Source organism: Epinephelus fuscoguttatus, linkage group LG8 (genome assembly GCF_011397635.1).
Source record: "Epinephelus fuscoguttatus linkage group LG8, E.fuscoguttatus.final_Chr_v1".
Lineage (NCBI taxonomy): Eukaryota > Metazoa > Chordata > Actinopteri > Perciformes > Serranidae > Epinephelus > Epinephelus fuscoguttatus.
In genome coordinates, this window is record NC_064759.1 from 7,230,811 (window position 1) to 7,245,074 (window position 14,264).

The 14,264-nt window shown below is 41.2% G+C and overlaps 1 protein-coding gene across 1 annotated transcript in view; it reads left to right on the forward strand.

Annotated features, from left to right (window-relative positions):
- Positions 1-14,264, forward strand: part of LOC125893947 (thrombospondin type-1 domain-containing protein 7A) — a 239,557-nt gene that overhangs the window by 100,578 nt on the left and 124,715 nt on the right. The window contains exons 5-6 of the mRNA XM_049584960.1: positions 4,472-4,627; positions 8,561-8,764. Of these exons, the coding sequence (XP_049440917.1) occupies positions 4,472-4,627; positions 8,561-8,764 (360 nt within the window). The remainder of the gene's footprint in view (positions 1-4,471; positions 4,628-8,560; positions 8,765-14,264) is intronic.

The following is a 14,264-nucleotide window of genomic DNA, read 5'->3' on the forward strand; positions in this document are numbered from 1 at the left end:
CAGTTACAAGTGCAGGCTGCTTCTCTTCATCCACACTGCTCAGTATTGTTGCCAAATCCAACAAAGGGACAAGTAGTATTACAACAAAGTTCTGTATTCTCCCATAAAAACCCGGGCAGAAGAGTTGAAGCTTTGAAAGGACTGTAAGAGAAAACTTTGTTCCCCCTGAAACAGAATATGGATAGTGAGACGTTTTCCACGGCTGCAGACAGTAAGCCACGCTCGCATGAGGGATTTTTTTTCCCTCCACTGTCAGTTGAGCACAATAGAAAAATGAACTCAGTGGAGAGCACACTGTGAAATAGACCAATAGAGAAGCAGCATACAGAGAAAATTTTTTTCCTCCTCTACCCTGTTGGTCCTCAATTTTGTATCCCCAAATGGATTGATGTTAAAAGATTGAAGTCAGTGTAGTTCCCCAATAAGACGTGGATTAACAGTGGCTCAGCAAACTCAGTATTTGACTCTCAGTGTATTTGTAAGAGGAATTAGCCATTTTGCATTTCAAAAGCCCCACTTGCCTTCTTCCCCTGTACAGTTGTAAGGGAATTATGATTCAGCTCTCCTGACTATGTGAGACTTTAAGCTCTTAGATGTCTTGTAGGAACAGTCGGAATACAGGAAGTAAAGTGCCTCAGGTTGAACATGTGAGGAGATTTTTTTATGAATCATTAAATATCCGCCATGAAGAATCCTATTTGAAATGTATCACTCAAGAAACATGGAGATCAATCCAGAAAACTCTTATATATGTACATTTTATATAACTTGCATGCCACCAGTGATGATACCAAGCATCAGTTTACACAAAGGTGGCATAAAACTAACTGTAATACCTCACACAGATATACAACAGATGGCACCGAATCAGTTCCTCACTATTCTCCGGTACCATCAAATTAAAATGACAGTCTACTTTCACTAACAGGTGTTGATGGTGCGCTGCAGTGTCACGAGTTGACTTCACATTATGAAACCAACGCTAGACTCATTTCAGAGCGTCTCTTATATCATCAGTTACATTATTTTGTAAAATAGGATTCAAAATATCTGCTGTAATTTTCGATACTTTCATGCCAGTATGTTTTCAGTGTGGGAGTTAAATTATTCCAGTGGGAGATCTTTTCTTTTGAAAGACAACTCCTCGGCATGAAAAATAAATCCATAGACTACAAATTGGAGTTTTAGTTAAGCTTTTTGTCTCAGCTTCCTTTAAGTCTGTCACACTAAATGCTTTTTATGAAGTTTTACACCAGTTATCAATGAGTATTGAATGCACATGTTTAGAATGAAATCTGATTCACATGCACAGCTGCGCAGGTTTGCTCTGTATATGTGTGCAGCTGGAAAAAGGAGAAATGTTTAGAGGTGTCAGAGAGTGTGGAATGGCAGGCAGGGGGTTGAACCTGTCTGCTGAGCGAGCAGGACTCACTCTTATGACCAAAGACGACCTAGAAACACAGGTGTTGTCCTGTTGGCAGTGGTGGTTTATAGCAAAAGATCGACACTTTGGAAAATGTGCTTATGTTATGAAGCAACAGTTAGCTTAGCCTAGCCTAGCACAAAGACTGGAAACAGGGAACAGCTAGCCTGGCTCTGTTTAAAGGACTACTAATGAACAAAAATGAATAATGAATTAAAAAACACTTGCTGCGCCTTTTTATTGCTGCAATTATTCTAACCTTCCCCTGTGATCAATCTGCCGTTTGTTTATTTTAGTTATTTGACAGTAATCATAGCCTAGTTCCTAAAATGTTGAGGCAGAGGGTACTGTCTGTAGCTCTGGCTGAGGGTGAGAGGCTGTCAGCAGATAAACAGATCTGTGTGGGTACATGAGACCCTAAAAAAGAGGGTGGATCATGGGGAGCACCACCAGTTGGTCCAGGAGCTTCTCCTCCATGATTGCTGTTTCCAGGCAAATTTAAGGATGACTCAGGGGCAGTTTGACAACCTGCTGTCTGTCGTCGGGCCGTATAGCTCTGGGTATCCAGCAACCACTACCACCAGTTTCTCCTCCATTGTTTACCAACTGTAAACTTGTTGTTGTGACCACCACTGAAGGCCCGCCTCTCAAATCATCAGGTTGGACAATGGGAAAGAGATGACCTGGGGTGTTTTTCAGCTCTGAGTTTTTTCAGCTCGAGGAGATCAGTCCACTCTGGCAAAAACGCCAGGCACTTAGAACGCGTGAGGTGCATCGCAATGCAAAAACTGCAAGCAAAACGCATCATTATAATTTTAAAAAATAGTGAAAGGCGCCTCCAGCTGCTAAAATGCATCCTGTGTGATCAGGGCCTTTCATCTTTAGCTTGCACAGCAGCTGGATTTCTTTTTTGTGTAAAGAGAACTGAATAGAAGTAGAAACAATTCAACTACTAGGGCATAAAAAGACCTGGATCTTTCACATCCCTAACTTGAATGGGTCTAAAACTGTTTCATCGTACAACTCTTGTAGACTTCTGAAATGTTATTGGATCGAATGGATCAAATCCTGAGAGTGAAACGACTCATTTTGCAGGGAATGTGACGCTCAAAAAACGTTATCATCTCTTTCACAATCTAAGGCTTTGGGGAGAGGTATTTTTGCCCCCATGGCATCGTGACAGACTAGAAGGTTATCATTTTATTTGAACCAAAACTATTATCTTTTTCCTAAACTTAAACAAGACAACGCTGTCGACAAAAAGCCCTCAAGGCAAATTTTATCCCATCAGCTGCCCATGTGATGCGTTTGTGTACGCACCACCAATTGTTTGGACCAATCAGTGTCCTGTGACGAGCTACTGGCAGCCACAAGTGTGGTTTATGTGTGTGCGACCACAAAGAGGTGACATTTAAACCAACAATGGCATCTCCTGAAGGCTTTTCTCCATGAAGAAGATGTTGTATTTTTTGCTATTCTCCCGACTGGCCCGTGATGGACAGATGGTTCAATCAATCACCTGCCAAGTATTTTTTGGGAGTGCCTGCCCTTTCCAAACAGTTTCCAGTAATGGCTTCTCACATTGTTCAAACCACAAACCATCTGGTGCATCTTGTGACCTAAAGCTAACTCAGTAACACATTATATCTTGTTGGTTTAATCAACACAAAACAGGGCTTTTGTGCCAGATTATTTACATTATTTAATCTGATTTACTCTCTGTACAGTTACAAAATGTTGTTTAGTTTTTATACAAATTAAGCAAAAGAGACACAACCTGTTAGATGGTGAGCTATAAAGGTGCGGGTAGGCAAATTTTGTTACGTTTGGGCAGAGCCAGACTCGCTGTTTCCCTTTGTTTCCAGTCTTTATGCTAAGCTAAGATAGCAAGCTCCTGGCAGGTAGCTTCATATTTAACGTACAGACATGAGAGTGGTATCGTTCTTCACATCTAACTCTCATCAAGAGAGGAAATAACTGCATTTCCCAAAATGTTGACCACGCCAACAAGTCGCCACCTCCATGTTTTCAGGTCTTCCTTGGTGATGAGAGTGAGCCCTGTGCAAGAACGCAAAGGAGAATATTTCCAAAATGTTAAATTATTCCATACCACAGCCAGAATCATGTAGCTGCCACTTTCTGGGATTAATTCTGACCAGAGGGTCTAGTCAAAAGTCTCCTTCTTTCTTCTCTTGCCTCATACTTCATGTCACTCTCCACCGTCTAGTACCACATAAAGACTCCAAAAGAAACACAGATGCACAACTCTGCAAGATACAGTAGCTCCACTTTGAAATGACACTGACACCAACATGCATACTTTATGTGCATGCATAAATGCATAAACTCTGTATTTCCAGAAACACCACACATCAAATTTATTTATCGTGGCACAGTTCAGCATTCATGTAGAAATGTATTCTGCACAGTTGTCACAGAGGCTGCGCCTCGCATGACGATAGCATCTCTCCTCTTTTTTTTATTCCCACAAAGTTCCGCTGTGGGAGTTCAGACAGACGTGCACTCAACAGTTGCATCATGGAAAGGGGGCTTCCTAAATCATAGCACAACCAGGGAGAGAATGTGCCAAATTACACCTCATGGAATAAACATGAGCCAAAGCATTGTCACTGTTCTCTTACACCTTCAGTGTTGTATTGTTGCGTCCCCTCTCCTGTCTCCTGGTGAGAGTCGCTGGGCAAGGCTCCACAATGTTTTATGTTGCTTGCAAGGCGCTGCACGAGATAATCATTGCTAATTTATCATTCTGACATGCTAACAGGGCGGCGATAAACAAAACAAAGGGATAATAGTGTCTACCTCACAGGCATGTGTTTTTTTTTTTTTTCACCGTGGTTCTCATCTGCTCTCTATAGGGACTCTAATGCCAGGAATAAAAGTAAATAAACATTTCTGTGTCCCTCGCTGCGCTTGATTGTAATGCTGGTAAAAAAAAAAAGAAATCAGACAAACCAGAATAGGATCAAAGTAAAGCAGGTTCATTTTATCTGCTGTTTACTGTGTGTTCCTTTTTGATCATCCGCGCAGCCTCCCGCCCCGTGGAGAACAGTTTATGCGAGGGTCCGATCCCCAACAGGTCCCAGCTGTGCCAAATCCCCTGTCCCATCGACTGTGAGGTGTCACCGTGGGGCGCATGGGGGCCGTGCACCTTCGAGAACTGTGACGACCAGGCTGGAAAGAAAGGTACGAAGACATGATCCCAATAAGATAACTTCATAATATTTTAATCAACTGTGGTGTAATGTTTGCTGTTCTTCTTGATGAACCCGCCCACCTACCTCTCCCCCATGTATTCATTTCCTTTTTTGGCTCCATTAAAGATAATAAACACGTTATAAATAAATAAGTACATCATCTGTCATTCCCTCGTCCATCTGGCAGTGAGGAAAAATACTGGCAGTTTTACTCTGCGATAAAAAATAATGACCTCTTCTTTTCATTCCTTGTTTTTGTTTTCAGTAATTATACCAATGCATTAGAATTAATGTGGAAATAATATTTCATTAAATGCTTTCATTAACTTTATCTAGACACTCTCTGCTGGAGCAACCCAAAAAGACATAGCTGTAAAATATTCTGTGCTTTGTTTTAACAGTGTTGTAAATGCTGCCTCTGCTCCACCCAACACTTTATATCAGCTTTTTTTTAAGAGATCCGTATAAACATGATAATCGAGTCTGAAGCATTAATGAAGCTGCACTTTTCATTATTTTTTCATCACATGATATTATTATCATTTTTATATGAGCCATTACCTTACTGCACGCCATCACAGAATAACACTGAATAGTTAATGATGGTAGTCGCAGGACATCTTGTTAAAAATGCAAAGGGAACATACCATGGCAGTGGGCGGTACCTTTTATATGTAGCAGTTGTTCAGTAGGTTTTTTCATAAAAAGTAAAATGGAATAGTGGAAAATAACTCATCCATTTAATCATGTACTGAAGAACAAATTTGAGGTACTTGTACTGTTGTATTTCCGTTTTCTGCTACTTAATACTTCTACTCCACAGTTCAGAGGGAAATATTGGAATTTTTACTCCACTACATTTTTGGATAAGTTACTTTGCAGATTCAGATTAATAATACAAAATATAGGTAAAGATGATACATATCTGCTAAAGATCTTGCTGACACCGAGTAAAAAGGCCATTACAAAATACTAGCCCCACTGCTAGCCTCTTTATCAATACTGTAAAACACTTCTGGAACAGATGACCTACTCCATATGACTTCACAAAGAATTGCAAGAACAACGTTGGAGAAAATGGCATTTTTATTTAGCCAATGACACAGATTGCACATGATTATTGAATGTACTATATGACACCCTTTTCTAATTAGGAAAATTTGTCATCTTTGTGAACACCCCATGACCTCATACTTGTCTTTTTTACCTGTGTACAGCTTTAATTTTTTTCTTTTTTTCTGTTGTTCCTATATTTATTGAACTTAAAAAAATGTTCATAAATAAAAAGTATTAAAAAAAAGATACAAAATATAATCAACATATAAATAATGCTGTATTATCAATGGTTAAGATGAGATAAGGGAGAAAATTCACAAGCTACCCAACAGAATACGACATAATTATAATTAGCTCCACCTTCACCAGCTGCAGCATTTAAGCGATACAGTACGTATCTACATTAAAGGTATACTGTGCAGGAACTGTCGGTAACACTTAAGCCAAACTACAGATTGATATTGTTACGCTGCTGTGTCTGTGATTTTAGTAGCTTCCTCTTGGATGAGTGCTGCCTACGCTGTAGCACCTGGTCGCTACCTTTTTATTAAGTCCCAACCTCACATGTACGCTGCACCCATCAATGTCCAGAACACAGCAAATGAGGCAGACGACAGAGTCTCAGGAGAAAAATATGCCGCCACACACTTGTAGTGGTGATTAAGAGGGATTACTTTTGTATGATTCTGTACATGTTTTTTCTAAGTCCTGCATGGCATGTCTTTAGTCTAACAATAATATGAAAAACATTACTGTGAAATGGGCCATTGGAATTTATATAGTAAGTGTTTTTACCTTTCAGTACTAGAAGTATATTTTGCAACTTTTGTACTTTAACTTAGGTAAAAGTTTGAATGCAGGACTTTTTACTTGTGACAGAGTATTTCCACATTGTGGCGTTGCTATTTTTACTTTTTATTCTTACTTAAATTAAAGCTCTGACTAGTTCAACTCCTGTGACATTATGTGAAAGAGCAATTAAGTGATCAACGCTGTGATCACTGAAGCATAAGAAAAATGTCACAGGCTGACTTCTGCATGACTTGGTTCACTGGCCACATGTACGTAATGACTGTTCATCCGAGACGTTAATACTCACTCCACACTAGAACAAGATGGGCTGGGTAGGATTCCTGGCAGCCTGAAGCTCGGTCCATGCGGGGAAAACATCAAGGTTTTTCCTCATATCCTCATTAATAATGAATGCGCCGTCTCAACAAGTCAACCATCAAACCAAACCAAGCTTATCATCAACTTATATCACCAGTGGGGAAAGAATACTCAGATGCTCTACTTAAGTAGAAGTACTAACGTCACAGCTTCAAAACAATCCATTACAAATCAAATCCTGCTTTTAAAAATCCACTTAAATAACAGAAATTATTATTGGATGAATGAACTTATAAGGAGAAGTACTCATTCTGAAGAAAAGTGGCCTGGTAGCCGAGGCTGCCATTCATGGTGCCACCTGCTACTCAGTAACCATTCACATGCATTCACACTGTGACGGAACAGCCATTGGGAGCAATTTGGGGCCAGAATCCCGCCCAAGGTTCTTTGGCTTGCACGCTGGAGGAGCTGGGGATCGATCTTCTGATCATCCGATTGTGGGACGACCCACTCTACCATCTAAGCCACAGCCGCCCGAACTATTAAACTCATTTTAACAACTTTATAACAGGTGGCTAGTTAAGTTTGGCCCCATCAGAGAGTCACAAGAAGAATCTGTGTAGTCGAGAGATGATTACTTGGGTAGGGTAGAAAAGAAGGAAAAACAAAGTTCTGCTACACGCTCTTTAAAAAAACTAAACGTGTGTGACAATGGGCCCAAACTTTACATGTTGTTTCTGTTGTTTGTCACATACGAAACAGTTGGAAACCACTGTAATCATTGACAATGAATTATGAACTTATCATAGGTTTTATAACACAATTTTTATTTTGTAATTTGAAATAAATTAATCTGAAGAGTAACACGGAGCTACAGCAGTCAAATAAAAAGTACAGTATTTACTTATATTGACTTATTTCTCTTTCAGTTTTCATTTCATTTGACCCTTGTACTCTGAAATTTGCAGTTTTATCACAAACACAATGCTTCAAGTTCCAAGCATGGCATGCTGACTGCAAGAATCTCCTGCAGAGCTATTTCCCATGAATCATATGTTCACTCCGCTACCGTAAGCTGTTTCCAGTGAATTTGGCAGTACATCGAACCAGTCTAGTGAGCCAGTCAAGGACCTGCACATCTGGCTTCTTCTTCATGTGCAAGACTGTCTGAGACCAGCCTCTGAGATGAGCTTCCCTGAGACTGTTTCTGATGGTTTGTGCAGAAATTCTCTGATTGTTGCATCACCTGTTCGGCTGGCTGAAATCAGACGATCTTGCAGGTGAAGACGTTAGATGTGAGGCCCAGAACTGGTGTGGTTACACGTGATCTGCGGTTGTGAGGACAGTTGGATGTACTGCCAAATTCTCAGAAATGACCTTAATGGCTTGCGGTAGTGAAATGAACATTCAGTTTGCTGCCAGCAGCTCTGATGGACATTCATGCAGCCAGCATGCCAGTGACACGCTCCCTCAGAACTTGTGACATCTGTGGCTTTGTGTTGTGAGATCCAACTGCTCACTGTTAGAGTGGCCTTTTATTGTGAGAGCGAACTAAGCCTTCTGTGTGCAGAGAAAAAGTCTGAGATCTTTAACTTCAATCATGAAAAATTGGAGCAAAAACAAAAGTTTTGTATTTATATCAATGTTCAGTGTTCAGTTACTTTACATGGGAGAGGGGCTCTGTGAAGATATTGTTGATATATTTGGTATGATTGTAGATGTGACAGAAGCCTTTATACTCTTTCCCGTGCTGCAGGTTTCAAATTGAGAAAACGACAGATCACCAATGAGCCAACAGGAGGACCTGGAAACTGCCCACACCTGGTGGAGGCGGTGCCATGTGACGAGCCCAGTTGTTACGACTGGCGACTGGTCGGTCTCGATCAGTGTAATCCCGACAGTGAGAAGCCGTGTGGCCCCGGCACTCAGCTCGCACAGGTCCAGTGTGTCAACAGCAACGGTGAGAAAACTCAGTCCCACTATTCAAGTTGATTATAAGATTTTACTGAATGAATCTGATGAGCTGTGCAGGTGTCACTGATGCCCCAGAATGTTTGAAATTAAACATATAGTTCCTGTACAGGCCGCATTGGTTGATTTACATTATCGATCAAATTCCCACTCGCTGCTTGCTCGTCCTTTAGAGTCCACTGTGCCTTTGACCCACCTCCATTTGCTATAAGAAGTGCAGGTCTGAAAAAATTCTACATTTTCAAAACCACCTCTCCGCTGACCCTCCAGCTCTCGCCGTACACTCTGTACGTGAGGAGATTTCCATGACTTGACTCCATTCATCAACTTTGTGAGGAGTTCTCTCTCCAGACTCCTCTCCCTCCAGTCCTCCTCCTGTTAAACCTCTCCTACTTTAACGCTTGCTTGATTCGGCGTTGCCACCTCTCTCACGCTGTCTCTCTCATTACAGTCTTCCTCTCTGCATGCACAATTAAACCTTACTCTCACTAAATCAAATCAATCCTCTGCGGCCACGGGTCTTGGAGTGTCTTGTGCCCTTTGCTGCTCCTGATTTTTACTGCTACTCTTTATCGCTGTAAATCTTTAATATAAGGGTGCAGAGATGCTTCTTAGGCTTCCTTTTGCCTTTAGGTTGTGGGCAAATGTTAGATAGAGTAACACATTATTGATTTATATTTCTCTGGCAAGGTTTAGAGGACACTCCATTTTTATTAATTCATCATGTAAAGTTCGGATGTGCAGCAGCTCTAAGAATCACAGTCCCAGATGTACTCAGTAAATCTTAATTTTATGATCCTGTGCAGGGACTTTGTTCATGTTTTCCCCACTAGAGAACTTGATTTGTCCTTCCAACGTCTCCCACAAATCACAGTTCATGCATCAGCTGCAGGTACACAGTGAAGTCAGTCCACCTGTACTGCAGGACTAATGGAGCACTGTTGTTTCTCCCCTGACTTCGGTTGATTGATCCCCACCCACCTTCACTCCCTCATCTGATGAAAATTGATTTGTTCTGTTTGGATTTTCACTCCGCTTTTCGCCTCAGAGATTTTTCACTGCAGTGTCAGCTGTATATTTTCTCGGAGTGTGTCCCAGTCATAAAAGAAAAGGCCACACAGCCGGGGCCCAGACAACAGGCGAAGGTCGATACAGATGTTATTGAAACTGGCTATTGATATTCCCCATGCTGACTGCCTGCCCACTTAGGCAGGGAGCTGTTTCTTCCCTGCACACTAAGCATGGAGGTCTTCCTCCCGTAGTGGGTGTTCTGCTCATTCATGTTTCCTCTGTTCGAGCCTGAAAACTGCTGGAGTCCCTTGTCACTTCTTATTTTCATGCCTTCTCAGTTCAGTCATGACTGGTTCACTGCATATCTGTCAAAGTGACATCTTAATGCAAAGTCAGGTCCCGGTCTGACTTTTGAAGCTCAAGTGATTCTCCTCTGCTTGAAATTTCAATTCAACCAGTGAAAGGTTTACATTTTCCTGCGTGTATGCATCGCTTACAGGAGGAAATGTTCCCTGCTTGGTTCATGGCCACGCATTGAGCAACATAGAGGAGTATGTGAGTTAATATAATCCACTTATAGATGATGCTAGGAGCTCATTAATAAAACATGAACAATAGTGTAAAAATGTGGGAATCCCATGTGAGTTTGCTTTTTCCATGTTTGATGCCCCTTCACCGTGGAGATAGGCCAGAGTCAGGAGTGCATCAATATGAATACATAATATGCAGATAATCCATAAAAAGGGGCCATAATCAACTGTCATGTCAATGTAGAAAACACAAGTGAAATGTTTTGAATTATTTCTGTGGTGAAGCTCAGTTTATGTAGATCCAGGAATATCAGACATGTCAGCTGTTAGAATGCCGTCGGCTATTTGTGGTGTTTAGTTCAGATGTTTGTTGCTTTACAGGTTCATTGATGCAGTCTGTGATTAAACAAGCATTTGCTAATACGGTTATACCTGTTTTAAGTTTTGATTTAAAGGAATACTTCACCCACAAAATAATCCTTTGTGTATCAGCCTGTCCGTCCATCCATCCGTCCATTTTCAGCCACTTATCTGGACACGGGCTGCAAGGGCAGCAGGCCAAGCAAAGCACCCCAGAAAGACCCCACCCTCTCCACAGCAATACTATCCAGCTCCTCCTGAGGGACCCCAAGGTGTTCTCAGGCCAGATTAGATATGTAGTGCCTTCAGCGTGTTCTGGGTCTGCCCATAGGCCTCCTACTGGTGGGACGTGCCAAGAACACCTCTAATGGGAGGCACCCAGGAGGATCCTGATCAGATGCCCCAACCACCTTAATGTATCCCTTTCGTCACGAAAGGAGCAGCGGCTCTACTCACAGCTCCCTCCGTATGTCCAAGCTCCTCCAAGAATCGGCACCTTAACGTGGTTTGCGTGTCCCTGTGAACCTGGAAGCTGTGTTGTCCAGGGCTAACAGCCCCTCATAGGGTCTCCCAAGGCAAAGTAGTCCCAGGGGAATGGCCAGACCAAGAGTGATTCAAGAAGACCTTGATGAAATGGCATATTCGGACTTTGATGACCTTGCCCCGTCCCCCCCTGGAGTTAGACTTTGGAGGGAGCTTGCCAGCGAGGGTCTGCAGGTACAGGATTCAAGGTTCAGTGCATTGTGTGCCAGGCAGCAGGCAGGGGTGTGGCCCTGGGTGTGCTGATCCTTGGCGTGGCAGACCGACTCTGGGGACGTAAATCTTTGAATGAGATGTCAGTAAACTCCACAGTCCTTCCCCATATGTGCACACCTGGCATGGCTCATGATCGCTTTAAATCAAACAATGTCAAAGGAATAGAGAGACGAATCACAGGTTTAACAAATCTTTCTCTGAACAGAATACTCTCTTGCTGCTGTTTGGGAAACAGTTTGTATTTTGCTTTTACAGTACGTTTCAAATCTTCACTTCATGTCGGCAGATTTCCGTCTCGTTTCTAAACCAGCCACATGAGTCGATCAAAGAATGCCAAGCTGATACTTGTGCCAGTTCAGAGAATATCCTCCCTAAGTTGTCTCAGGGAGAACAAATGTCTTAAGAAAACAAGCACGTCTCTACAATTTGAAATGGGCTGTGTGCTTGACATTGCACCATCAATTAAGACACACAGCTGTTTATTTTCCCAACTGCTCCAATCGTCTCCGTACTGAAGTGTGGTTTGAGGGTGATAATCTAATTTTTGCAGTGAATCTTTGTGCACTCAAGTTTATTCTCATTGCACAAATTACCACCCAGTGTATCCTCAACTGGCGAGAAAAAGCAGAGTGTTTCACTGAGTGCTTCATCAGGCTAAATTTTTTATCTTTAGCACCTTAATATGCTCTCCTCTGTTGAGTTCTGTTTTTTTTTTTCTTGGACTTATTCCACAGCCACAAATGTATCAGCGAGGACAGAGCACAGAAAGACCCCAGAATTTAATTTGGGATAATAAGCCAATATAATAAGTAGAAAGTATGGCTCTGGTAAATATATGAAAGCAGTTCAGTTACACCAATAAATGGAAAATACTGATTTAATTGAGAGATAATGCTAATGAAGATGTCTTGATAGCATTAGGGTTTAATTTTTTAATAAAAGGTTATATGGAGTTAATTTTGTACATCATGGGTTAATATAGTGGGCTAACAACAGTGCAGAACCTCCCTGATATGACCATCATAATAAGCTGAAATTAAAATTCTCCTCCCTCACTTGCTAAACACTGCCTCTATTCTTTTATGTAATACCTTGAAAATTCGTTTGAAATTACTGCGATTTAATACCAGTACACACACAGATGGTTGTTTCTGAGGTACAGCATAAACACATACGGAATTTTAGGAAGCAATAACCATTAATCAAATGCACAAACAAAACCACCTGTTTTGGCTTTCATCATAAAACTTTTACATTTTTGGCCGGAGTCATTATCTGGGAACACAGATGGTAGTTTCTGTATAACAAAGTTTACCCAGAAACACATCTGGAAATTTCAAATGAATAACCAATAAATCAAGTTTGGAAATGCAAAACCATCTGTTTTGACTTTCAGCAGAGTACCAGAACCAAAGTCATTACGTGGAAACACAGAGTTTCTATATGATACACGTAAACAGTGGCTGACTTTCTTTGTCATTTTATGCCTCAGTTTCAGCTTTAGCATTGTTTTTTTGTTCATTACTGATGTTGATTACCTGAAATTTTCTTCTAAATACTGACGTAACCCCATAGTATCAAATTTGACTGTAATATTGCTTCATTACCATAAGCATAGAGCTCTAGTACAGTTGTTTTCAAACCCTCTGTGCTCAAGGCACATAGAAGGCGAGCCAAAATCTCAAAGCACACCTGTATCTATGTCTGTGTTATCACATATCATGACATGAATATTTGTTTTTATTTACTAATATCAAAAAAACAATTGACAACCAACTATTACTCATGGAATATTTATTAACAAAATGATTCAAGAATTCATTTTCAACTTTTTAAAATTACATCAAAGTACCAATAACACATCCATTTAAACAGGGAATTACATAAGAAAATGTTATGTGTTGCACACTTATAATTCCCACACTCGAACGGCGATAAATCCCTGTGAAGGTTTTTTTAAATTATATTTTTAGGTAGAGTTTGCCGTTAATATAGGAAGATTAATTCATGTTCTTTTGTATAGGCCCAGCTGAATAATGCAATAATAATTTGTGGTTATCACAGAACCCCACAGCACACCTTGATTTGCATCATAGCACAGCATTTGAGAACCACTGCTTCAGTCTCTTCAGTAAATTACCATCAGTTTCCAGCTGGATATCAGAAACTGTCCTATCCTTTGTGTTAACGAAACCTGTCTAAATCCCGGACAACGCCATTCGACCAGGTGACTCTTTTTCTATACGCAGATCTGACAGAGCAGAGGACTCTGGCGAAGAGAAGGAGAGGAGGATGGGCTTTATGGTAAATAAACACTGGTGTGACAGTGGGAACGTGAGATGATGTCCTTTTCCTGCTCGCCCTGTGCAACAAGGGGAATAAACACTCTGGATCACTGCTTTACGCCACTCAGAGGTGGCTACAGAGTGAAACTGCTGCCCGATTATGAACAAACTACGATGCATCCCCCCAGTGATGTAAAAGATTGAGCCAATTAGAGTCTGGAGTGGAGCCTTACGTGGGACTCCCGCTGGATTTCTCATCATTACCACCCATTCCCTCAGGGGGTGTGTCAGCTTGTGCCACACCAACAAACATTCTGACCATACTTGCCTGCGCAATAGACTGAGTCTTCCATCCTGCAGGGAAAACACGTTCTTTTACTATGCTATTAAAAAGATATGCAGACCTGTCAGTAATAAGTAATTATAGTTACCCTGGCATCTCTGGGATTCAGCTTTGATTATTAATATCTGAAATTCACCCAAATGTCCGACTTGTCCCGCTTGTCTTTTCCACTTGACTTGTGAGGTCTCCATCATTAATGTCAAT